We start from the raw sequence: 27,101 nt of genomic DNA, 5'->3' as shown, positions 1-27,101 counted from the left end.
TGGCTATGATGATGAAGGTGAGGTACATCACACCACTGAGCTACTAGATGCTATTACTGGATTATGGTTCAAATATAATGATCTACCTCAGCCACTTTACTCCCCACAGTCAGTGGTAGTAGGTGACATGTTATACTTGTTAGGTGGAGTTGGTCAAAACAGTCCACAGCGGTGTATGCTGCTCCAGTAGACACGTTGTCTAGTCACCAACTAAAATGGTGACGTCTCAAAGATACTCCTTGTAGAGCAATGGGTGGAGTAGGTGTGTACAACTAATATTTATTAGCAGTCGGAGGACAGAGAAAACAAAATACAGTCTATGTGCTCAAGTGGCTCATTGTCATAGAAACGTATTGGCAGCCTACCAGCAGTATTCAGCTGTTGTTAGTATTGATGACAAAATCATCATCATTGTTGGAGGGAAAGACTTTAACACGATCATGACCAACATTGTTTCCATAGGAACACTGCAGTAACTGAGTTGGTATGTAATCCATAAAAAATATATTTATAATTTCCAACATTAGCATACAGTTTACATTACATGACATTACTAACTATCCATCAGTTCCTTATCATTCAGTATATTGAGAAGTGAGTCATTTTCATAAGTTGGGAACAAGTAACTGGAGAACAAACAAATGTGTACAAATGAAATGGTAACTGGTAGCATACAACAGTTAGTGTATGGATTACTTAGGGTGTTAAAACTATTAACTGTTTTGTCGTACACCTACAGACTTTCTCATGATTGCAAGCATTGTGGCATCTTTAAAATTAATAATGATCACCTTGCTATACTGCTAGGATTCTCAGCATTACATGTGACACTGTATGATGCATCACTTACTGTGGTTCATTCCAAGGAGTTGTATCCATGGGAACACCACAATGATCAGAGGTGGTCATGTGATCTAGTAGATCACATGGGCTAGTCTTCAGACCACACACAGGGCACACCCCCAGGTAGACACAACGACGCAAGTAGTTGATGATCTTCACTTGTGAGTAGAACTGCCACTGGTGGGTGACACACTGCTCGTCAAAATTGAAGCCATGTGAATGCTGGAAAAGGTGACACACCTTGCTATATTATCCCCCACCCATCCCAAAGTTCTTTTGTCAAAACAAAGATCATCCCTGTAAGTGCCAATACAGGGTATAGCTACCAGCAAATGTAACCCTTGGCAATAACCTACCTCATATGTGACACAGTACCCCACCCCACCCCCACAATGTGTGACATAACACCCCCTGTGACATACCGTCATGTGTAACATCACTTCCTCCCTATTTGAACACACCTTTGTACAGAACAAACAGTGGATATTTGTAGAGTGTCCATCCTGCCACTCTGACCAGTCCCTAATGATTTAGTGCAGATTTATAAATACAACTAAAACATTACAGCATACTGAGACAACTAAGTAGTCGGACAGTAGCTGGGATAAAAACTAGCTAATGATAGATACAAAATTCATGGGCAATTTTTTTTTTTTTTGTATTTTAATACAACATGTACACGTAGTATGCTCAGGCCAGGCAACTAATTAACCAATTTATTGTTACTGTTCATTATTTAATATCATCTGATATCGAATTGTGTGTAGTACATACAACAGGGCTAGTGTATAGCCCATACTAGGTGGTTATGTGGGCTGAAGTTGGATTCTCAGCTTTCAGTTAGTAGGATCACAAGATGTTCAAATACAACAGTCAAACACTCTTATTAAACATTGGGCACAACTGAGTCTACTTTTGCACTGTAGCATCTCAACCTGTACTTGTCTATGGTGCCAGCAGATTATGTAATTAATTGTAACTAACAGGCCTTAGGGTTAGATTGAGGTGTATCATAAAGTTTAATGGGTGAATTGGACACACCTTCAATCTTTACAATGAAAAATGACTGCCACCCTCATGCCTTTTGCGATAAACTGTGGTACGTACATACATACATACAAACATGTGAGTCAACTTTGCCTGGCCTCATCTATAATTTGGCAGGGTACAGGGTTACTGTGTGCTGCCAAGGCAACCAAATCTAAGGGATTCTGAGCATAGGAGTAGAATCCTGGGGAGGGAAGCTGGTACTATGATTGTTGTTAAAAGATCAACTTACTCTAATAGAACAGTCGGTTGCTAAAAATCTGTGGAGGCATACTGGCCAGTGCCCCCTTGACTTAAAAATCTTACTACAAGAAGGAAAATTCAACCAATATCATCCTAATAAAGAGTTTATTGTCTCTGCACAAAACATCAGCAGTTAACAAATTACTAGCTCTTTCTCAACTGGCAACTCAGAAGACTGATTTAATCATCATCAAGTTGATATGGTCATACCATAACAAGTTGATATGGTCATACCATAACAAGTAATCAGACCATTATAGATGCTGGGATGGATTAGATCATTGTCAATGTCAAAGGTGGCTCCAGGAATTTTGGGTGACAGTTTCCACAATTTCTGCTTCATGCACAGCATGCTCCTCAGGAAATTGACTAAATTTTCACCAACAAATTTCATTTTAAAAGTATATTAGGAAAGCCTGTTTATGCTTGCTTGTGGTGACACAGTATCAGGAGCTGGCTAAAGAGTTAAGAAGTGGAGCAGTGTGAAATTTGAAGCATGCAACATACATGTGTGCCATTCTGGGGATTAGGGGGCATGCGCCCAGGAAAAACTGATGTCTTAAACACTCCGAGGTATGGTGTTAGGTTTACTGTGTCAGTACTGGTAAACTGGGTAATTATGTAGCCAGCACTTAATTTGCAGCAAGCTGACACCACAGTAATAACCTACAGCAGAAGTGTTCTGGTAAGTTTCTTCAGTTTGTAAGTAACCTGTTGATTAATCTGTTGATTAATTTTTTTCTACATTTCATCACCATCCCAGGGGCGGATCCAGAGTTTGGAAAGAGGGGGGGCACCTTGCTGAAAAAAAGTTGAAGAACAAAAAAAAGAAAAAAAAAAAGGTCACAACAATAATAGCTAGTTATCCTTTACCAAATATATTATATCACGTATGTTATGTAGAATAAAATCCTATTTATAGCTTCATAAGTAAGCTACACTGCCTCATGAACATTGTGACTGCTTTATTAGAGTAATTGACTGCTCTATTAGAGTATCTTAATCTTGTATGCAATTTCTTGAAGGAGGGGGCATTTGCCCCAAATGCCCCCTCCTGGATCCGCCATTGCATCCCGTAACAAAAATAGAGACATGGGCTTCACTCTACCTGGTTTTGGGATGGCTTAATTAATGCACATCTGAGTTCCACAAAGGCTGAGAAGGTTACTAATTACTTTGACATGTTATAGAGTACTACGCTGTGGAGTAATTGGAACTGTATCTAATCACTCATAGGAACAACTTACTCTTCCTCACTAACAGCTTCCAGCATTTGCCCATCATCTTCAGCTTGTATTTCCTGCCATAATTTACCTATTTCCTGTGGATCACATGACACACCAGATCACATGATACACCAGATCACATGACACACGATCCTCACCAGATAATTGATGACATAATATTTATCATATTCCTTTTCCTTAGGATTAAGCTTCTTGTGTTGTTTCTTTCTCATGTGATCTCTCAGTGTTGACCGGTCCTTGAACACTCCATTACAATAAAGGCACTGTAAACTGACAACAATTCCTTATAAGGATATATCTATATGTGATTTGATGCAATGGAAATTCACAAGTAACTATCAATTCTAAAACGTGTGTGGTAGCTCATCAACTCCTGATGGCTACTTGTATGGAATTTTCACAAAAGATGGAACTATCCGTCCTGTCCAGTATCCATGGTAATGAGCTTACCACAACTTTAATACCTTTTCCTTATTAGGTTGGTCCTACCACATAGGATTCAAAATGGGTATAGGTCAAATAACAACCTGTCAGGAACACCTTCACCTTACAGATGTGATCATCTCCAACTAACTCCTACACATCTATCAATAGTTCTTGAGGTTATGAGTTATCCAAGTCTAGTGTTTAAATGTGCTGACTTGAAGTTTAGTGTATTTGTGCCATTATGGTCAATTCTGTAAAGTCTGGTTTAGACATCTGATTTTACAATCAGTTTCCTTATTGCACTGAACTATAAACCTAGTCAGGGCTTCCCATAATATCCTAACAGTATATACAATTAATATCCTGATATCCTACCTGTCCAGTCGATGACGTAATGAGCTGAGAAATTCTTCTACAAATACTGTAACAGAAAATGATGATCACTGATTGGCTGGATTAGATGCCACACCTACCCATATTGTCGGGTTGACCAATGTTAAACGAGTGGGCGGTGAGCATATGTTGGAATAATTCTTGTCGGACAAATTGCTGAGGGCAGAACAAACATCCATGTAGACGAGTGACGTCACTTCTCTCCATTGCCTGTACTTGAAGTATTTCCTCCTAAAGAGAATTATAGTTTATAAATTACTGTCCTCTTTCCTTGGCAAAGGAATAGAGCAGTCAAGAACACTAACAACCTTTAGAATTATCATAATTTAATAATAATAATATTATAATCTAATTATATGACCTCATATTAATGAGTATATTACAATTGGGGGAAGGGGAGGAAGGAAATAAAATTATTGTTTGTAAAAATATTGTTGTTGTGGAAACCAAATTGATGATGTGTTAATATATCATGAAGTTCATAATATAGATAAGGTGTTTACTGCATATACTAGAGACTGGTCTCTAGTTGGCCTTGCGATTTTGAAGGATCTAGCTCACTCAGAAGGTTAGCAATGCCAGAAACTGATACTTCAATAGATGGGATGTTAGGGTAAAGGTTTGAGCCCAAAACAGGTAAGCCATCATCAACAGTAAAAACAGATGAAAATTGCAAATTTAATAGATCAGCCTTTGCTTGGTTATCAGTAAGATAAGTACCATCCTTTAATAAAGTATCTACTCCGCAGCGATCTGATCGAAACAACTTAACATACTCGTGAAATTTCTTTTTCCTATCATGTGTATACGAGCCATGAATCACTATTGAACTTATACCCCATTTAGTCATCACAATAAGTGTCCAGTACAGTCAGAACAAACACTGCAAACAAAGTACCGTATAGAAATTTACGGGGGCCAAATATTCACAAGTGATGACAGCCTCATGAAAAATATAATCATAAGACGACATGTATCGTTATTGAGTGTCATGAATAAAATATACAAAAACTTCTTTCTATACAATTTGGCAAATACTCAGTATCCCATGGTATGGCTTTCCTTTTAAACTCTAATCTGTACAATACGATGAGGAAACCTCAAGGAGGAATAAAGTCTCATTAGTGGCTGGTGAAGTTACTTTATTTGAGTATATGGTATGTTGATATATTACTCAAAGGTTTCATAATCTCCCCTTTGAATACTTACATTTCACTTCACACATGCTGGCCCATGCCTGGTTAGGTAACAGCCATGCATTCAAGCATAACTAGTTTCTTCTTTGGTGGAACTATGAGTTATATGAACCCCAAGGGAAGGGGTAGTGGGAAGGGAAGGGTAGTGGGGAGGGAAGGGTGCATATAAACTATTTACAAGGTCTGGAGTAGTATTTCAGCTTTTATAAGCATTAACAGGATAACAATAATGACTGTTCTATTGTTTTGTGTCTAAAAAGGAGCATCTCCCAATTTTCACTAAGACTCACTCAAAGAGAACATAATGTACTCCAATAGAGCAGTCACTATATAAATAAAGACAAATTGGAATTTCACGATGACCAGGTAACAGATATTCCAGTTATGCACCTAACATACTTCATGCAAAGAATGCAACTAGATGAATAAGACAAATTTGCAGGTTATACTGAAGTAGTGATCTCAATTTGGGGCATGTAATAAATCTCTTGTGTCTCATGACACTTCCAGCCAGCACTACAAGTGATTTTAATACAGTTGAACTTTTGTAGGGTCCGCAATCCTAAATATCAACTTTTACAAATCGATCCCCCTACCATTGTGGGATGTTCATTGTAGTATCCCATTGCTAGATCCACCATGAAACCGGAAGCACAATTGTTGTCTTCACAGAAATATTGATTTTAGTATTTCGTGAGATGCAAAAATTATTTTTAAAATTTTGTGCTCCACACAAAGAACAGGATAGAACTTGCTGCTTAGCTAGATGTTATCTAGAGTTGTTGTAGTTAAAAAGTACACACAGTAATAAGCAAATGATTTGCTGGGTTCCCGGCACAGGGTTGCTTTCTTTCAAAACTTGAAGCAGAAAACGAAACACGAATTTTCAAATTCACTGCCCTACCAGCCAAGACAAGAAAAGCCAACTCTTCCGCATAGTGATGTGATAAGGTTGGATGCATAGCCTGTCTATGCTGTTAGGATTTGAGACTTCTCACCATCTGGGTGAAGAGCGTCAAAATTTTCATACGTCATTTCAAGGGATTCTCTCAATGGTGCCAAAGTCCTTTCCAGTACTTCTGATGCCACACTGGTCACCTAACTTTGTTTAGAATGATGATAAAATTTACGTTTGGTAGTAGTAGCAGTTGGTTGTGATGCAGCTCACCAGACCATCCAGCTCGAATCAAAAATGTGCTTTTTTCGGTTGATTTGGGATGTTTGCAGCATAATGGTGATGTAGGGTGATCTAGTGAAGATTTGAAGTTGCTGTGGTCTGTGGAGCGTGAAGTCAAATTTGGACGATTTTCTTGCCTCCCTTGATGCATAGCGAGGCATGGAAGCTGTAGATGAAATAATTGACAACTGCTGCTACCAAATGTTCAGGGACATCTTTTGCTAGTTTTAGTCAATAATAATAATAATGATTGTTGTGGTTGCAGAAGTGCTGGAAATGGCTAGAAAGTGTGACACAATTCTTAAGGCTGCTGAAAATTTTACGCTCATCACCCAGATGGTGAGAAGTCTCAGATCTTTTCCAAACTAACAGCATAGACAGACTATGCACACAATCGAATTGAAACACTATATGAGGAATAGTTCTTACCTTGGGTGGTAGGGCAGTTTGAAATCAAAACTTTGTATTTCTTTGTCTGTTTTTCAAAGAAAGCAACCCTGTGCCGGGAACCAGCAAATCATTTACTTATTTCTGTGCGTACTTTTTAACTACAACTCTGGATATGATTTGGCTAAGTAGCAAGTTTAATTGCAGCACAAATTTTAAATTATAAATAAATGTTGCATCTCGTGAGATACTAAAAACAATCATGCCTCCGGTTTCATGGCAATGGTATGCTACAAGGGGGATCAATTTGTAAAAGTTGATTTTTCGGATTGTGGACCCTAACTTTTGTGGACACACTACCAGAGCTACCAAATTTAATTGCCAATGGACGGAAAAGTTTATAAAAGAGCTCAGTGCTGCATACCAGGGGGCATAGTTAGGGGGTTCCAGAAACACCCTTTGAAATTTGAACTTGTAGGCTTGCAGCAGGAACACCACCAAACCACATCACTGTAAATAGTATTAGGAAAGGAAGAAAAAGAGTATGATTTTAATTACAAAGAAAATATTAATGAAGATCAAGATACTCTAATAGAGCAGTCAAAAAACCACTCTAATAGAACATTCATAATGAATTGTGATTTAAACGTTAAAAGAATCACATAGTACCTAAATCAAAAGTTTTGATTGGAGAATTTGTACATATAATAGGACCACTATAATACTCTTTACCAGCCACAAACCATATTTGATACGACTTACAAGGGAACTAGGAAACTAAGCATGATAAAATAGCATATATAAATGGTTTGTATTATTCATAAACTATAGCAAAGCATTTCAATGTACAAATTTGTCAGTCCCAGACCCTGCATAATAACTTATCACCAATTCTGGAAACCTCCTTGGAAAAGTCCTGGATACGCCCCTGCATACTGCCAAAGATATAAAAGTAACAACGGTGTAAGTGAACAACTACCAGTAAAAAAATTCTTACCACCATTGTACATAGAAGACACCATTCCCACTTGCAGTACTACATAATATCTCACCAATTTTTTCATGTGAAGTTCTTGTCTCAGTTTCTTGTCCTCAGGCAAATCCTCAGTTAACATGTAATAATGCTCTGAGGGTGCTGGATCTGTATGGTGTGTGGATCACATGATCAACCAGCCCCACCCACCTGTAGGCTTGCTGTTGGTCTTAATTACCACGGCAACATCAGTTAAGGTCACCTGAGATAATCTCAACCTCCAGTATTGTGCATAGCTATTGGATGAATACAAATATAATCAGTTGTAGAGGGGAGAAGCACATTATCATGTTGTAAATTTTCTACCATATTGTAGGTTTTCCAAGGAAAATTTTCACGTTTAAGGATTGGCTCTAATCCATGAAATTTTTCCCTCAAAATAGTCAGCTCTGACATAAATGTATGACAGATACTAAACAAGAGAAATATTCCCCCTCAAAATTTGGATGGTGGTGATTCGTGAAATATTCCCCCTCGGAAAAAACCCTATACGGTATGATGTGCAAACCTTATCAACACACTGAAGGTCATAAAGGAACTGTGAGTATGGTCGTTCATTGAGAAATCAATTTTTAGGGATTAGGATAGTGGGTTAGAAAAATGTTAGTGACATGGATTGTATCCAGTCAATCTCCATTGTCTTGTAGTGTTGAGTTCTATAGTTAAAATTAAATGCTTTAAAAAAAATTTCCACCTATGACATGGACAAGCAGTTGCAGACAGACCACACCCACCATTCACTGAACTGGTGATCAAAGGTTATAATTTAAGAACATTATTTATCAATTTCACTCACCTACACTTGTGCATTAGTAACTATGAAGATTTAGAAATAGAAATTCAAGTACAAAACATTTGATGACTCTAATAGAGCAGTCAGCCACTCTAAATAACACACAGTTAATAGTTCTACTCAGCAATATTAATTACTGGCATGGGAAATTTTATAGCCTTTAATTTCTTAGAAAGTGCTTTGATGTCATCTGTCACAGAAAGCTTACAATCCTTTGAAACATCCATTGTAACTAGTCTGTTACAATCTTAATGGGTCACCAAAATTAATAGTAATAACCACCCACCCTCTTGTCATGTTGACTTAAAGTGAAGTACATTAACTGTAATGAAGCCATTAGCGTAACAAATTTGGAATATGACAATGTGAAAGATTACATTTATAGTGGTGCCACATTACGTGTGCTCCCTATTAAAATATCATAGTTGCCCAAACACCGGATACAAGCTAGCTAACTCTGACCCCTTATCATAGCCAGCACCAACAAGAGGTCAGTGACCCCCACACAGGCAACAACCACTGTGACAAGGGATCAATCAAAGTGTAAACTAATGTCTTCTATCCTTCTACCATCTGATCAAACTATGGAACAATTCGCCAAGTGAGTTGTAACATCACCAAGCCTAGACAGTTTTTAAAGAACAAGCTGAACATGTAGTCACCTATCAACTAACTAGCTGTTATACTTCATATAGAGTTTTTATGGTACTGATAATTAATAAATAACAAGTAGATCGAAGGGGAAAAAAATTGGAAATTAGGGATCAAAGAATAAAAAAGTTCTGGAATAAGGAAATAGCTAAATAGTAGTGAAACAAGAGACTGAGGTTGCAATTGTCTATCCATTAGTATATCTGCAACCTCTTTTGTTTCACTGTTTTATTCGTTGATCCTTAAAATTTCTAATTTTTCCTTCTACTTGTTTTTATAACATAATAATCAACCCACGCAATGGCACCAGGTATGCCATAAAATTAAATTCGCATCTGAATGTACAGATCAGGTTTCACAGGCTCCTTGAACCTTCTTCACTACTAATAATACTAATGATCCCAACAATCAAATACTGAAAAAAATGCAGTGGCCATTACGCCTCATCTATGTTCCGCCTGTCACACAGCAATGCAACTGAAGAACTGTCTCTGCAATCACTATGGAAACACGGGCGACAAGCACAATAGCTACCACCACAGCAACAGGGAAGCTGTATCGTGCTACTGTGAATCGACACCTTGAGTAATCAGCGACAAAGGACGAAGGTAAGTCTGTGATGTGTGTATTGTATGTACTGTAGTCGCACATCTCAGGACGAAGTGACATTGGCAATGAAAAAATCAAGCCCACAGCTATATTTTGTTATGCTTGGCTGAAGGCATCAGTTAGCTATAGTATATTCCATGGAAACTTGTTGGGGTTGCCCTGAAGGCATTCTGGCTTGGTTATGCTTAACCAATACCGCCAAGGTGTTTTGAAGGAAAAGTGGGGCTGTTTTTTCAGGAAGGGCAAGAAAGCAAACACTATATAATCCCTAAAATACAATACTACCGATCATGGCTAGCTATGGCACTAGAAATAAATTGTAAGCGTATGAGTTCACAGACATTGCACTATTTATACACTAACCATTTTAAATTGCTTATTTGTTGTACATTACTGATCACCATTTTGTGCTGCTCCAAAATGTGTTTGAGAAACTGTTGATGAGCGTCATCTCCACAGAACTCGCAAGCGCACAACACACACGGGATTGGCGTCACTGACACACCAGTAGTTGTCTCGTGAGGTTCGGGAAACATCAGCGGCTTGAGCCAGGCCGCTGCAGCCTCTGCCATGATCAATAACTCGCACCCACAATCGATATGGTAACTTCACAGATTGCGCAATAACCATACCACGTGTCGATAACACAAGAAGGCTACCAGGGTAAGATCTAGAACATGAACCAATGAGATAAGCACCGCCAGTAAAGTGAGCGAGAGCAATTATTTTCATTTATTGGATGGATTTATAGGCTTGGCTCGGCCGGTCATCAAATATACTCTAATAGAACAGTCACAGCAAATGATGACACTTGCTTAATCTAGATTCTTCATTTTTCTAATCCTCCTGCATTTCACTCTGCACTTCTTAGTTTTCTTGTATATGTTATCTGAATTGTACTCATACTAGCTATATGTGTGTTCATGTACTTTGTGTTGGGGAGCACATAGCTAGCAGGCTGTATGCCTTTTGTGTACATGGTGGCCTTCTGCAAATTTTCCTCTAGAACTAGTTTCCAGAGGCTAAAAAGGAGCTGTGACCAAAAGCTAGTTGCGGTCAAAAGCCATGCCGCTAGTTGTATAATTATATAGTTGAAAATATATAGGTATGAGCTAGGCTACAATATTATAGCTATACTACAAAATGCAAAATTGTTCAACAGATTTATCAATCTAGGCATCTAGCTAATACCCGTCTTCCTAGTCCACTACCATACGATGATATACAATTTGGCCTGTCAAAGATTCAAAGAATTCACTGCACTAGTGTTGCCTCATTCTTCAGACATTAATTATGTGCATACCAGATCTTCTGTATCTTCAACTGCTGCATTCATCAGGTCAATTATTCAAAAGATTTACCAGGTGTGCTGACTTTACACAACCCACAGCTGCTGTAGCTATACCCAAGGAACTATACAGCTAGTCAACAATATGTGGTCTCAAAAATAATGCAGAGCTGCATGTAGCATGGAGTTTCTGCCTTACCAAACTTAAAATATACCGATATCCAAAATATGTAGCTATTAGCTACAATCAAGAGATCATAATATATTATTATATATATTATGAACTCTTGCTACAATATATGCTGTACGATCAAACCAGATTACATACAAAAATAAGCATGCAAACTGTAAATCTGCAAAGTCCATTTAAGAGTTCACATGCATGGAATTTGTTTGACTTGTTTTCATCCCTTCAACTATAGGATACTTGCATGAAGAAGAACAAGTGTCCTTAATAATAACTATTGACTGTGAAAATCTTTTGTTCAACCGTGAAAACTACAAGCCTTAAAATTTTGTGCTGATGCAGTTCAAGTTGAGTTCAACATAATTATACAATGTTCACTTAGCCATGCAGTCACGTAGCGTGTATGTTAATTGTTGAATAGCATAGACGTAGCTACAATTGGACATGAAGAATTCCCTATATCTGACTTGCTTAGTGGACAAGAGGGAGCTTCTGTACCATCAGCTAGTGGTGTTTAATGCAGCAATTGGGCCGGTTACGCATTTTGGAATAGCAGTCCAGTACAAACAAGTGCATGGGATGACCACCTTATAATGCCACACAAGATATTTGCCATGACTATCCTGAAGGGACTATAGGATGGTGATTTCACAGTTAGTTCTCGAGTGTGAGAATACAACACAGAAATGTTGACAGGTGTCATCTAAGAGTAGTGCAATTGCTGTTAGCCACACATGAAATTAATGATGATAGTAGTGGGTGGGTATGATGATGATTCTACCAGTCAGTTGTAGTATCACACAGTAGCTATACTGTATATTATAACAATTAGCTAATTAGGTCAGTTGCTAAATTTAATAACAATAATATTATGGCTTGTGTGAAGATCTGCACTGAGTGCATGACATATTATGAGCTACTATAATTTATGATTTATTGTGTTAGATAAGGCCATGAAAATTTAATTATTTGTTTCTGGTTCCCTTCCTGAATGCACAGTTGTACAATCATCATCTGCACATGCAATAGTTAATCTGTTCAAAGGTCTTCATGTCTTACACTCTTTTCTTATAAAGATGCTGGCACTAACTTTATAAATTAGCTTTGTTTTTCCATTTCTCCTATAATTCTACTGCTGAGTCAAATGTAGCTACTACACTGTTAAAATTCAGGAGTAATCATAACACTTTATGGGTGTCCATGGTAATGTTTAAATTCACACCCAAGGTGTTTGCTGTGAGGGTGCTGTGAGGGTGCTGTGATAACACTATCACGGCGTTACACAAGGAGCACTAAGGTGTTACAAGAAGTGTATAAACCATAGCTATGGAGGGGTACATGTTTACAGTGACACATTAGGCATTCATTTTAATTTTCCAATGCTTTGATGGGGGTGAAGTCACTTTGATTCCTTCACTTTAATACTTACATTGATAGTTACAGTGTATTCAGGAAACACAATTGACCTGTGAAATACAGCAATTCAACAGAATTTGTAATACACTTACTTCCTTGTCTTTCTACCTTTTATCATACAGTACAGTAGTAACTATATAGCAGGGACCACAAAGGAGTAGGCATGGCCCACAAAATAATATCACCCAAAAACCAGCCTCAATTTTCCCTAACGATGATGAGGCAGTATTGGTGAGGTAAAAGTAAGCTTAAACAAGCTTTCAGATCGACCCAAAACGCTTTCAACAAGTTGCTATGGAATTTTAAAAAAAAATTTATTCAACAGAATTTTCTTGAGTAAGTAAGTAAGTAACTGACTGATGCCTTCAGACTAACGTAACTCAATAACGGCTAAGGCTACGGGCTTGATTTTTTCACTATTTGATGTCGCTTCGGCCCAACAGGTGCCTTTTGGCATACCGCAGTACGTACAATGCATTCTTCATGGACTTACCAGTGTCCTCCTCTGTGTCCCATTCATCTTTGCTGACAGGGAAAGGTGTCGATTTGGCACAAGCACATGATGGTTTCCCTTCAAAACGAAAATCGTCTGTATTTTTCATAGATTGCAGAGGTGCTTTTCAAACAGTTCTTGATTCGTATTGCTGTGTAACGGGTTGAACATAGCCGGAAGCGAAGTGTAATGGATACTTCACTTTTCAGACAATAATTAATAAAATTGGGGTGCGGCACCATTTCTTTTGGTATGCGTAGATTGTAGAGGTGCTTCTGGAAAAGTTCTTGATTCGAAATACTGTGTAATGGGTTGAACATAACTGACAATGAAATGTAACGGATACTTCACTTTTCAGACGATAATTGATATAGCCCATAATAGCTGGGGTGCGTGGCGGCATTTCAGATGCAGCATGCATGGGTTCACCAGTTATAATAAAATTATTTACAAAAAAGTTAACAAACAAGTACATTTTTTTTTTTTTGGAATTTTCAACTAGAGTAGGGACCATAGCACATCGATGAAAAGTACTGAAACAAGTTGGAGTAGTCCATGATATTAATCACAGTAAAACAATAAGAAGTGTTATATCCCTACTGTGCATTTCCATTATGGTATCTTGAGCACGGTAGGGCTTCTTATTGTTTTACTGTGATTTAATATCATGGACTACTCCAACTTGTTTCAGTACTTTTCATCGATGTGCTATGGTCCCTACTCTAGTTGAAAATTCAAAATTTTTTCGTGTACTTGTGTAAGTTGCAAAATGTACTTATAAATAGCATACATAGGTGGATCTAGGAGACACTGTTGGGGGGGGAATTGCAAGAAGTTTTAGTGTACAACAGTGTTTATTCCACTAAGAGGACTCTAGTTATATTCATTAGCATAACTTTGTTTGGTATAGATGGATGAATGATGGACATACAGTTTTAAAGACTGTAGATTGAAGAAAAATTTTAAAAATTAGACCTAGCTCCTAGGTTTGAATTTGGGAGCATTTTTGGTAGCATTTAGTTATGATATCTGAGATAAACCTGTAATGGTGAAGTGTACTAAATCAAAGCTAGTATTGTTAATTTGTTATAATTTGTAAAAATTATAAATTGATGACACTAGAATTGTGACTCTTTTATTAGAGTATCTCAATCTTGGCACAAAAAATTCTGCCTCACTTTCTTTACAGTGTACAGTATAACTGTAAAGTACTTTTATAACTGTTGTCTTCTATTTGCCTATTGCATTGGCTTTCTATACTTCTGAATACAGTGTGAATGATAGATAATATAGTAAATAGTGACTACCAAAAGTTTTAATTGTGGGATTTTTTTGCTAACAAGGGTGTTAACAAGAATTTCAAAAGGAGGGTTCTAAATTGAAGTGGTAGGTGATCCCAGATGCTGAGAAAGGTTTAATATTCAATGTTCTGAGAATAGCCTCAAATTACTTAAATGCAGAAATGCATGCACTGATTAAATAAACTTCTCACATATCCGTTGTGTTGACACACATTCCTCTCAACATGAGCCCATTGCACACTAATGCGGCTGTATAGTGCATGTACACTCCATCATTTCTAAGACTGCTCAGGGTCATTCATTTGAGCTATAAGCTAAACCTTATGAGTCACCATTGTTCAAACATGGCCGGATGATAACCACAATAAGGTTAATATGAAAACAACTGACAGACTCACACACTTGACACTTTAGAATTCATATCACTGAATGCAAAAAGCCAGGCTTACTTGTTGTTATAGTTGTTGTTATAGTTGTTGTTATAGTTAACAGTCAGTCACAGTGTCCTGGTGTTCATCATTGCTATTCTGGGTTCTTATCAGAAAATATTTAACAAATTATATATGATTGGAATTAATCGAAAAAGCTCTCAGTGCAGTATGGTCATGGATGGCCCGAGGGATGACCTTATTAAGATACTGCAATAATAGAAGCCTGAGAGAAAACCACTGTCTGTATTCATACATCATTAAAGCCGTTGGTTTCTATGTACACAGACAACCTCGAAACGCTATGGTTAATACCTGGAAGCCACATGCAGTTCAGCTGGTAGAAGCCATGGAAGGCGTGTAATGAATGCTAGAACACAGATTATAGTTCAAAAGATCGTTTTACAGCAAAATAAAATTCCAGTTTAAATAAAATTCCAGTTTAAAAATAGGCCCCTGGGTACGAGCCTGCATTCTCAAGGCTACTACGATGTATGACGTCATTGCTATAACTTTTTAAAAAAAATTCCGGCTCTAATGGCACTCCCATCCTCCCCGATCTCTAGCTAGAAGTTAAACCTAATTTAATGTATAAAAGACAAAAAGCAGCTAAACCTACAGAGCCTACAAAAAACACCGCATGGGCCGCCAGCATACACACAGCAAAACCCCAGGACAGGGGCCTTAAGAAGAAAGCCCTGCAGACTACTGACCAAACTGCAGGGAGTGGGAGCATGAAACAGAATTCATTGCTATAACTCGCGCCCACAATCGATTTACTATTTCAATCAGATTGCACAATAACTAATAAGTTACCACGTGACTAATTGGATTATCCATGATGCAGGACCGACAAGAAGACAATCCTCCAAGTAGTCCGTTACATACTCTAGCGGGGCAAGAACACGAGCCATTGGTAAACACGACGAGTACAGCGACCCCGGTGAGTAGTCCATATGAAGCGTTAATGTGTGTGAGGCGTAGCCGTCGCAGGGATGGACTCCAATATTAGTGTTGGCTGTATCATCCGCGGTGCTGGGGTCTAGTGCACAGTTCGGCTACAATACCGGAGTGTATAACAGTCCCCAAGATGTGAGTACATGATACAGTGGAACCTTTCTTATAGACACTCCTGGAATTAGGGCAACCTCTTTAATACACGTCTCATTAGTAGTTTATAAATACACCTGTCAAAAATACCCAAAGGTGGCTATCTTAGAAAGATTCCACTGTACATGTACAAGTATTGGTTGACACCACAGTACTCTGCAGGCTATCAGGGATTCGTTTGAACAAGCCAATCAGAGCATAGTATTTGGGAAGCATACCAAGTTCTCCGGTACTGAGAACAGTATTGCTGTAGCAATATTTGCAGTTGGTGGAATGGTGGGAGCTCTATTAGGCGGCTTCCTTGCAGACATCCCGTTTCTTGGCAGGTATAATTTTTATGTTGTGTACATACACTGATACAGTGTGCAGCAGATTTTTTGTTGTTGTAATTTTACCCTTTTATAATATGCATGTTCTAGCATACAATGAAACATCTTTGCTATACATCATCATTACTATACAAGCTCAACAAAACATATTAAAGAGGTCATGGCAGTTCACATGACCTGTAAGATCTACATTAGGACAATGCATTCATTATGCTGTACAGCCAAGCTGTTTTTGCATGAGAATCACTTATTTTTGTAATCATGCAGTGTAAAGTAGATTATACTTTCATTCCACATGGTCACATGACTAATGAGCCCCTCCTCTATTCTGTAGAAAATACACCATGCTAGCAAACAATGTCATCATATGGATTGGAGCACTACTGGAGTTCTTTGCTGTTCATCCTTACATGTTGATAGCTGGTCGGTTCGTGGTGGGTATTAATTGTGGAGTAAATACTGTAGTGGCTCCAATGTACATCACTGAATTAGCACCAATTAGTATCCGTGGTAAAGTGGGCGTGTTACATCAACTGGCAATCACCATAGCACTATTGGTGTCTCAGGTACTCGGCATTTCCAAGGTGATGTGCCTTTCTGTCTGTCTGTCTGTGAACATGTCCAATCTCTTATAGGTGCTTGGCCAGGAAGGCATTTATTGGAGAATATTGTTAGCCCTTACTCTGGTGTTGTCAGTGTATCAATTAGTGACATTGCCATGGTGTCCTAGGAGTCCTCGTTTCCAATATATCTTGCGACAAGACGAGGCCAGAGCTATAGAGAGTAAGTGTATCATATCTCAGTGATCTATCAGTAGTTTGTGTGTATTCACTATTTGTGTAACACAGGCCCAAACCCTTAGTGACATTAATGAGTTAAACTCAAACATGGTATACTTTCATATATCAGATGAACGTGCGTCCAGGCCCGGGCATCAATAATTGTGAGCTATAATAAATATCAGATCTAGATAATAGAACAGTCACCCTAATATAGCAGTCAGGCAAATATGAGCAATGGTAGCTACTTCACATTCAGTTTTCAGAGGGTATAATGTTAAAAATTTTTGTAGTTAGCAGAAAGCCATTAAACTCAAGATTGAGATACCCTACTGAGTACAGCAATCATCCTAATAGAGCTTTAAATTATTAACAATCATGATAAGCTGCTGAAATCACTGGTCTAATTTCCTTGCAGAGCATGCCCCCAGACCCCCTTAGTTGGCTTGCTTTGCATGCTAATGTTTCGCACACTAATTTGTCTTTCCTATATTGAGTAGATAGATAGGCCCTAGCATCATCAAAAGTTTGCATACAAAAAAGTACAAATGTACATTTCCATTAGTAATTGTATGTAAAGTTATAATTGTATCTATTAATAGTATTACTACATCCATACAGCTCTAAAGCATTTGAGAAACACTGATGATGTGTCACATGAGCTAGAGGAAATGAAGGTGGGTGTGTCCAGCCACACCTCCAGTAGCTAATATTAGATGTGGCTCTACACAACAGGCGGAACTATCAGAGCTGCAATCACGTCCTCGACTAGGACTGCTGGATTTGATCCGAGAGCCATGGATGAGGTGGCCATTATTGATCAGTATAGGTCTTCACATGTCACAACAGCTTAGTGGCATTAATGGAGTATGTGGAACACTGGGTCACTATTTGTTGATGTGTACTGGTCTGCTTATCTTTAGGCTGTATCTTACATGGCTAGACCACTTTCCTTCATCACAACAGCCACTTTGCTTATAATTTCCATGTGATTAGTGTCTTGACAGAGTAAGGCCATACCTATTTGAAAAGTTGCTGGACCTTGTTACAAGAAAAATGGGTCGGTTGGTAGGTCGAAAAAATTCATACTACACTGTCCACAGGTATGTCAAAATACAAGCTATTGAAGAGGTGTTAACCTGGTTTGTAGGTACATTTCATAGTCTAAAGTTTTTGGTATAACATAGATTTCCTTCATAAAGGAGGTGGGTAGACAGATATCTAAATATATTGCTAGTATGGGGTCTAAAAGCCTCAAATTAGACCAATTGAGAGCATTGTAATCATTTTGCAACAATAGGCATCGATGTAGCAAAACATTCTAAACCATTACATGCCTTCACATTTCATACTAGACAGTGCTCTGACATACAATGTACCAATTTTATAGTATGTTGCAATTTGATCTTTATGTAAACAGATTTTGTTCATTTTAGCCTCAGGTATCACTTTACAAGCTGAGGTATCTGAAAGTGTGCACCTGTGACTATATCTGAAGCCAGAGTTTAATAATGAAAATAAATAGCAACACAAAGAATAGAGGAGGGAGGCTGTTATCATGTACTCTTGACTAAAGAAATTCGTAAAACTAAACTAGTTCTTGTATGGCTAATTCCAGGGCCTCCAGTTCAATCATAAAGTGCTCAAATAAGTAAAGTAGTTAAATGAAGACTATTATATTTATTATACAGAGCAGTGTTCAACTACTCTAATAGAACAGTCATCACTGCTTGTTCGGATAACCCACTATATGTAATAAAAACAATAATAGCAACAATTTTATGATTAAGTGTATTGTTAGCTAACTATAATTTGAATGCTACAACAACTGACTAGAATAATTCCTTACAATTACAAAAACAAATCTGAGTTGTGTGTGCTATCTAAATCAGTACTTAGTTCATCAAAACTCAAATTCCCACCCCTCTCCCTTACATTACTGTTTTGAGTATTGGGTGGATGAAGACTAATAAATATGGCCCCTTGTCCAAAGAGCTTCAATACATTACATGAGTCCCCAACGTCATCTCTGCATCACTTGGATTGAAAATTTTGGCTATTTAGTAAAAGGATTTTCTCTTTCAGAGGTGAAAAATACAAAACCTTTGTCCTTTTTAAAGAGTCATTGTGGTGAAATATGAGGGAGAAGGGCCTCCATTTTGAAGAGTATAGGTGCAGTGCCCCTCACTTATTCTTGTGATCAAAAGCTGAAATACAGCAACCGTTGTAATTCATTTTACTCTTAGTTTACCACAGGTTAGCCAGTAATGGAATATTACCTGAATCAGTACTGGGAATTCACACAATCAATATACTCTAATAGAGCAGTCATTTAACATTCAGCGGAAAAGTTAATTATGCTAAGTAATGTATTCAAATCTGCCTACATGTATCTGTTTACATGATTGAATGCATGAGTCTATTTTCAAAGACCTTTATCTTCTGGTGCAGTATCTTAATAATGTAGAGTCCATTTCCAGTACACTTGTACCACTGAAAATGCTCTCAGATTCATCATCAAAGCATCAAAATTTTCAAAAGTTCCTGTGGGTGGATGCATGCCCCCTCCTCCAGTATGCTTTGCATTCTAAGTGTATAGTACAGTATTATTCCTAAATCATAGCCACTCCATATGACTTTGCCCCCTCTCCCCTCACTTTGGAGTACTGCTCTCCACCACTGTGCTGTTGAGGCAGGTTCACTTGTAGTTACAAGATATGGCCACACTGGCTCATGATACCACATCAACAAATAGTGACCTCAAGACCAGACAGTGTTAACCTTTTCTCTATTTGTCAGATCTTCTACTACAGCACTGACATATTTGACACAGCTGGAGTGACGCAACCTGACCTGGCCACCATTCTGGTTGGTGTTGTCCTGGTTACTGTTACCATAGTATCGGTGAGACTGGTAGTTATGGTAGTGATGACATCATCATGACACATCAGGTGATCCTGATAGAACGACAAGGTCGTAAGACATTGATGTTGTATGGACTAGGAGGAATGTCAATATCCTTCATCCTCACTACTATCTGTTTCTGTTTCCAGGTAACTATCTAGTCCTCACTGGTGTGATCACATGATACTCACTAGTGTGATCCTCACTGGTGTGATCACATGATACTCACTAGTGTGATCCTCACTGGTGTGATCACATGATATTCACTAGTGTGATCCTCACTGGTGTGATCACATGATACTCACTAGTGTGATCACATGGTATTCACTAGTGTGATCCTCACTGGTGTGATCACATGATACTCACTAGTGTGATCCTCACTGGTGTGATCACATGATATTCACTAGTGTGATCCTCACTGGTGTGATCACATGATACTCACTAGTGTGATCCTCACTATGGTTTTCCTATGATGATTAGCACAAACATTAATTTTGTTGCTGAGAAATGTTCTCTGGTGTATTAATTGTTGTTGGGTGTCCCAACTACACTACAGATCGATGCTCTAGTGGTAATTCTGAGGACAGTTTTACTCACTGTTTGTTCTGATAGACATTTTACAATTACTTAAGGTTATAACTAGCACCCACTCACTGTTGTCATCCCATTTTTTTGCAACAAGATTTGACAGAAAATTTAGTGTTGCACCTACTTCATGTGTAGTTTTATCCACTCATTACCCTAATAGAACAATCATATTTTCTCAGTATATTATTTGGACTATATCTTGAATGATTCTCTTAAGAATGCATGACTACAAAACTCATAAATAAATGGCCGACACCGAAGCATCATCTAAAGCTACTGACACCAATAAAGACAAAAAATGTAGAAAATAGGAGATACAAAATTGTGGTAAAGCAGATCCCCGACCTTTAGCTGTTATGTCCACTGTGCTATCCATTCCACTACCAGTGCCAGCTACTTCCATATCTTTTTTTCTACCTTATAAATGTGAGTCACACAGAATGCTATATTTTAGAAGACAAAGCAAGGCTGAACCTGACCCTAACCCAACATTAACACTATTACCTGTTAAGCATAATGATGTCTTCCACTGTGACTGTATGAAGGTACGTTTTTGGTGAGTTTTTAGGTGAGTTAGGGTTGGCCTGGCTTTGCCTGGATGGTCACTTCAACCCTTGAACTCACCAAAAACTTACCTTCATACAACTAAATACTTGAGTTGCTTGGTCAGTAGCTTTTAGTCACGCTTACTGACACTAATGATCGCCACGTATATGTAGCACTGTGTAATGAGTTTTCTGGAGAAAATTAAATGGAATTATGATAATTACATAAAAATTCTACAAATTAATTTATGCAGTACAGTATCAAGTGATCCTGTGAAGTATCAACTATATCAGTAGAGCTTGTCTTAATGACATGTTCACTCATCACTGATTGCTGTATTAGAGAGTTTTACCAACCTGTGTAACCAGTCTAAGTTGGTCATTTATGGGTCGGCCTTAGTAGGTAGGTAGGTAATTGTAATCATAAAGGAATTATGAACTTTTCACTTGAGAAATTTATATACAAGTGAACTGTACTACCTTTAGGGAAATGGTGAAGGTGTGGAGGACAGAATGTGATCTGGCTGAAATTTTAGAAGTGGGGCTGAACTGAAGCTATGTAAAAGATCGATATATATTTCACACTTCTAATTAAATACCTTAATAGAGTCTTGTGCTTAGTTACTAAAACTAGGCTTACGATGGGGATAATTGCTAACTTATCACCTTGTAATTCTCTCTAGGAAGCTTATTATTCAGACAGTAACAAGTTAACTGCTCCAGGTGTGTTGTCAGTGTGTAGTGCTCTACTAGTTGTATTCTTCTTTGGAATTGGACCAGGTAATGTTACCATGGTTACATATGGCTCACATGATCCCCTTTACAGGTAGCATTCCATGGTTTATGGTTGCCGAGTTATTCCTACAAGATGCCCGTCCTGCAGCGGTTACTGTTGCAGTGATAGTAAACTGGTCAACAAATTTTGTGGTTGGTCTAACATTCCAAGGAATCCTGGTAATGGACATGGTATATGTACTAGTCCGGATATTGAACTTTACAGGATTCCTTGTATCCTTATGCTCTACTGGTGTTTGCTGGATTGTGTGGCTTCTTCTGGTTGTTTACACTTTTGTTTGTCCCGGAGACTAAAGGGAAATCAGTTGAAGACATTGTGAGCAAGTTCAAGTCATCCAGTACAAACAGCAAGCCGGACCACTAGCCACACACGCATATTGTTGTGTTTGTTTTCAATAATTTTGCGACTGCACAATAAATGATTGGTTTGACAGACGTGGGAATATCTATGATCCGATCTGTGACTAATGAAGTAGCTGTGTGTAATGTAATTATTTGGCACAAAGCAGTTTACTGTACTTCAATAACACTTCAACACAAGGTAATGGTTATAGCTTGTTGATTGAAGAACATGCAATGGAAGTATTTGGTGAATTCTTTTGCCTGATCATCATTATTGTGACCCCCTTATTTGCCAGCTAAAAAAATGTGATATTAGAGGGTGCCCCCTCACTATGTTTAGATACATGTGAAAACACGTGGTACTATATCATGTGTAAGACCCATCCTGTGACTACTGAGTAGATAATTATAGTAGTGTGATTAAAATTGGATGGAAGAAGGAAGGACTAAGCTCTCAGCACCAAGATTATCCAGTGAAGGAGAGAAGGTACAACAATGAACTGGATCACTGGACTGGACTACTGTTAGTTTCATTGTTTACATTCCGGGGTACAGGGTTATGTTTGTTGGGGTATTTGGAAACAGTGGAAATGGTCAAATTGTCACATAAATGTACCACCTTCTTACAAAGACCACCTCCATACAAAGACCATGTTGTAATTAGATCTCAGAGATGGCTAAGGTGTACTAATATGACCTTATAAATAAGTCCACTTCATGGTCAGCTTTTACAAAGACCACCTCTTCACATCATTAAAACAGCTAAGTTCCAAACATTGATGTTATCAAAACTGTTACACTAGGTCAGCAAAAAGGCTAGGCTCTTAAGGTCATCATCTCTTTATGAGACCTATAGCTAATTTTTCTTAGATTAATAGTGTACTAGCTACATTTCACTATTGTTATAGTATACGACACATTCTGTTATAAACTAAGCAATAATGATACAGATAGCCAGATATCGATGACTTGAATGAAATGTGGACCAAAATATGGGAGATGACATTGAACCCTTACCTATGAGTCATGAAGTTTGGGAGTTGTAAAGAGGTGATCTCTATAGTAGGTGACCATGAAGTGGACCATTAAGTGTGCCTTGGCTATAGTTCAGAACCCATTACAATGTGGTCTTTGTACAGAGGTGGTCTTTGTAAAAAGTTGGTCTTTCAGAGTTGATCACTAAGGATGATTTGACCTTTTCTGTTTTCCAGTTTCCAATTACCCTGTTTGTTGCTGTATTTGTAAAAACTCCACTAAAGCATCCTATTGTAGACTAGTTGCATACCACACATACACATCATTACACCTGTACTACATTGTTATAATCATACCAAGTAGTGAGTTGTAATACTACATACGTGTGCATGTATACATTGGCCGGATTAGTATCATCATCCATGAATTCTTATCTGCTAACAAGGATGAAATTAAAACGAATAGGGAAAAATACAAACTAACTTATATTGCCAATACATTGCAATAATGTTAGGATATGTCACACTTCAGATTATTCAGTTGTGACTAAACAAGTGGAACAGTCAATGTGCCTTCAGTGCTGTAGAGAGACTCATGTGACAACCAATTATAGGCAGCCAGACTTTTTCAAATTCTTATTGGCTGTTTTTCACATCACCAGCAAAACTGGCTGACAACTGTCTTGCAATCTTCTGTAACTATTGAAAAAACCAAAAAGCACCAGTCCAGTGTTTCTTCCCAGCTGGTGAAGGAGGCCACATTGAAGTACATACCAGGACACAACTTATCTCTCATGGAGGGCTTCATATAATGATCCATTATACTGCTACAATAGTTGTAGACCTCACCACAACATGATAAGCTCATCCATATATGGTAAGGGAGCCAACTGAAACAGCTGGAAACAATACCAGGTTCTCATTATTGTGGGCAGCTTATATGCTCAAAATTAATTACACCAAATCAAATCACAGCATTACTTACACTATATACAGTTAAGTTCACAGCAGCATAATATCCTATAATATCCTGACATGAGGAGACTTGGATAGGAAAGGTATCTTGCTCCACTGCTGGTCACAAGAGTGAGCAGTCATATTACACTTGTAGCCTTCTGGACAACAATGGATACCATCACTACAACAAGCTGCTTTGGGATAAGTACAACATCTAAAATGTCCGTCAGGTTCTCTACAACAAGTGTTACCACTGGGACACTCACTACGATGATCAGGACACATAACGTTGACTATTGTAGTGACCTTGTGAGCTGCTACACTGATAGTCCCTTTGACACAAGTGCCTTTGTTATTCAAACAGCTGTAACCTTCTGGACAACAGTGCACTTTATCCGAACAGCAGACAGCATCTTTTCGTGGACAGCAGCCATATTTTTCAGAGCGTAACAAACAGCAAGTTTGATTATCAGGACAATGAGTTCCATCTGAACAGTTCACTGCTTGTAATGGTTTTGTCATGACTGATAACTTTTGAGTTATTAACTTGTCTATTCCTTTAGTGCAGATACCAGTCTCCTTCTCACACTTGTAACTATACGGACAGCAATGTTTCTTGTCTGGACAACAAGTAGCATTATTCAGCGGACAACAACCATACGCACCAGTCAACGTCTGACAGCAAGTTTGATCGGCAGGACACTCGGTATCATGATCTGGACAAATCACTGATTCCATGGGTTGTACAACTGCGGGTTGTTTTGTCAACATAGCAGCAGTCAAACCAGTTAGTCCGTCAGTGCATGTACCTTGCTTAACATCACAGCTATATCCACTTGGACAACAATGGACTCCGTCACTACAGCACACAGCTTTGGGGACTGGACAACACCCATACACCCCCCCTGCTAACTCGCAACAAGTGTTCCCATTGGGGCATTGGCTCTTCTCATCTGGACAAATAATATTTGGTAAAGTGAGTTTAGGCACTGTAAGAGCTGTCATTGGCTTCTCAGAATCTTTTGGTATCAGGGCAATAGCTGGCTGTTTGGTTAACAATGGTATCTTCACATCAGCAGCTCCATCAGTGCATGTACCTTGCTTAACATCACAGCTATATCCACTTGGACAGCAATGGACTCCGTCACTACAGCACACAGCTTTGGGGACTGGACAACACCCATACACCCCCCCTGCTAACTCGCAACAAGTGTTCCCATTGGGGCATTGGCTCTTCTCATCTGGACAAATAATATTTGGTAAAGTGAGTTTAGGCACTGTAAGAGCTGTCATTGGCTTCTCAGAATCTTTTGGTTCCAAGTCAACAGTAGGCTGCCTGGTTAACAATGGTGTCTTCTTTCCAGTAATACTCTCATAGCATGTACCATTCTGAATGTCACATGTGAACCCCTTTGGACAGCAATGGATATGGTCATCACAACAAACAGCTTCATGGACAGGACAACATCCAAACACATCTTGTTTTGCAGTAGGACAGCAAGTCTCTCCACTGGGGCACACACTCTTTCCACCTGGACAAATAACAGATGCTGAAGTGGGATCCTTCTGTGAGACGCCACCATGCTGATCTTGCAATAGTTTAGTAGCAGAAAATTTGCTCAAAAATGGCATCTTCTTTCCATTGGTTGGATTAGTGCACATACCTTCTTTACAAATATACCCACTATGACAACAGTGGACTCCGTCATCACAGCACGTAGCATCAAGGATAGGACAACAGCCATACACACCCAAATTTGTCTTACAACAAGTGTTCCCATAGGGGCACTGGCTTGTTCCATCTGGACATACTACATTTTTTAGACATGTTTCACTTCCAACATCACATGTGTTTCCCTCAGGACAGCAATGAATATGGTCACTACAGCATACACCATTAGGCTCAGGACAACATGAATATGTTCCATTTAATGATAGACAACAAGTCTGTCCATCAGCACAAGTGCTCTTTCCATCTGGACAAATCACACGGGTCAGCAGCTCTTGTAAAGGGATGGCAGTAATTGTGGAGGTCTTCTTGATACAAGTGTTAGTGGAAAGCTCACATTGGTAACCTTCAGGGCAGCAGTGTTTCATGTCGCTGCAGCACACCGCATCCTTTCGTGGACAACACGCGTACGAGTCAGACGAGTGCTTGCAACATGTTTCGTTATCCAGGCACTTGCTCATTCCATCTGGACAGACAATTTCTGCCTCCACAGCCACTTCAATGGTGCTAAGTTTAGGTGCGTGTCTCAAAAGTGAGCGGAATGCTCTACTGCGTGCTGCCGTCATAGGCGCGATGATCATCATTTCTTCTGTTAACACGTAGAAAGCAGGGTCGCCATACTGGAGACACTTTCCAGCGGCAATGTTACACTCGAATCCTTTAGCACAACAGTGTTCTCCGTCTGCACAGCATACGGCGTCCTCCGACGGGCAGCAACCATACCCGTACTTAGAAGTCATACATATCGTGTTCTTGTCAGTACATATTGCAGCATCTTTCTTAGACTTGACGATACAAAATACAGCAGGTAGAAATAAGAGCAATGCAAGAGCAGCCCTCATCATCACCAAAGTCGCGAGATGTCACGTGGCGCAGTATACGGAGCATACG

General features: G+C 38.7%; 3 protein-coding genes and 1 long non-coding RNA gene across 14 annotated transcripts; 2 read left to right on the top strand and 2 right to left on the bottom strand.

Moving 5' to 3' along the window:
• Positions 1 to 489: 489 nt before the first annotated feature.
• On the bottom strand, positions 490 to 10,644 carry LOC136248720 (zinc finger protein 277-like). Of its 11 annotated transcripts, none has more exons than XM_066040503.1 (10): positions 10,409 to 10,644; positions 8,143 to 8,228; positions 8,012 to 8,100; positions 4,280 to 4,430; positions 4,182 to 4,227; positions 3,518 to 3,650; positions 3,381 to 3,454; positions 1,266 to 1,365; positions 851 to 1,065; positions 490 to 626 (listed from the first exon to the last, which is right to left on the bottom strand). In XM_066040503.1, exons 1-10 carry the CDS (start codon positions 10,615 to 10,617, stop codon positions 554 to 556), a joined length of 1,176 nt encoding a protein of 391 aa, XP_065896575.1. In that variant the 5' UTR covers positions 10,618 to 10,644; the 3' UTR covers positions 490 to 553. The 11 variants fall into 11 exon arrangements, 8 of the variants coding, with proteins under 8 accessions (XP_065896575.1, XP_065896576.1, XP_065896578.1 ...); XM_066040504.1 differs by having other exon boundaries at positions 851 to 1,035; XM_066040506.1 differs by having other exon boundaries at positions 851 to 1,020.
• LOC136248723 (uncharacterized) lies at positions 1,596 to 3,140 on the top strand. The gene is made up of 3 exons (XR_010697818.1): positions 1,596 to 2,706; positions 2,759 to 2,818; positions 2,897 to 3,140. It is a non-coding gene; the product is annotated as an uncharacterized lncRNA (long non-coding RNA).
• A 5,318-nt stretch (positions 10,645 to 15,962) lies between the features above and the next one.
• LOC136248719 (solute carrier family 2, facilitated glucose transporter member 1-like) lies at positions 15,963 to 22,643 on the top strand. The gene is made up of 12 exons (XM_066040502.1): positions 15,963 to 16,101; positions 16,152 to 16,250; positions 16,431 to 16,594; positions 16,932 to 17,181; positions 17,233 to 17,380; positions 17,998 to 18,053; positions 18,112 to 18,243; positions 20,176 to 20,280; positions 20,328 to 20,429; positions 22,097 to 22,193; positions 22,240 to 22,367; positions 22,414 to 22,643. The coding sequence occupies exons 1-12, from the start codon at positions 15,997 to 15,999 to the stop codon at positions 22,570 to 22,572; spliced, it is 1,545 nt and encodes a 514-aa protein (XP_065896574.1). The 5' UTR covers positions 15,963 to 15,996; the 3' UTR covers positions 22,573 to 22,643.
• Positions 22,644 to 24,440: 1,797 nt separating this feature from the next.
• On the bottom strand, positions 24,441 to 27,098 carry LOC136248714 (progranulin-like). The gene has a single exon (XM_066040495.1). It carries the CDS (start codon positions 27,053 to 27,055, stop codon positions 24,545 to 24,547), a length of 2,511 nt encoding a protein of 836 aa, XP_065896567.1. The 5' UTR covers positions 27,056 to 27,098; the 3' UTR covers positions 24,441 to 24,544.
• Between the last annotated feature and the right edge of the window lie 3 nt (positions 27,099 to 27,101).

Source organism: Dysidea avara, chromosome 3, assembly GCF_963678975.1.
Source record: "Dysidea avara chromosome 3, odDysAvar1.4, whole genome shotgun sequence".
Classification (NCBI taxonomy): Eukaryota; Metazoa; Porifera; class Demospongiae; order Dictyoceratida; family Dysideidae; genus Dysidea; species Dysidea avara.
This window is presented reverse-complemented; position numbering and strand designations above follow the sequence as displayed.

Excerpts from the sequence above, each read along its gene's own strand:
- LOC136248720 (XM_066040503.1), bottom strand. The coding sequence starts at position 10,617 with ATGGCAGAGGCTGCAGCGGCCTGGCTCAAGCCGCTGATGTTTCCCGAA. Across the intron at positions 4,431-8,011 it reads AACTTCACATGAAAAAATTG|GAGGAAATACTTCAAGTACA; the intron begins GTGAGATATTAT and ends AATTCTCTTTAG. Across the intron at positions 3,455-3,517 it reads ATTATGTCATCAATTATCTG|GAAATAGGTAAATTATGGCA; the intron begins GTGAGGATCGTG and ends TGTGATCCACAG.
- LOC136248719 (XM_066040502.1), top strand. The coding sequence starts at position 15,997 with ATGATGCAGGACCGACAAGAAGACAATCCTCCAAGTAGTCCGTTACAT. Across the intron at positions 17,381-17,997 it reads CGAGGCCAGAGCTATAGAGA|CTCTAAAGCATTTGAGAAAC; the intron begins GTAAGTGTATCA and ends ACATCCATACAG. Across the intron at positions 22,368-22,413 it reads TAACATTCCAAGGAATCCTG|GATTCCTTGTATCCTTATGC; the intron begins GTAATGGACATG and ends TGAACTTTACAG.
- LOC136248714 (XM_066040495.1), bottom strand. The coding sequence starts at position 27,055 with ATGATGAGGGCTGCTCTTGCATTGCTCTTATTTCTACCTGCTGTATTT.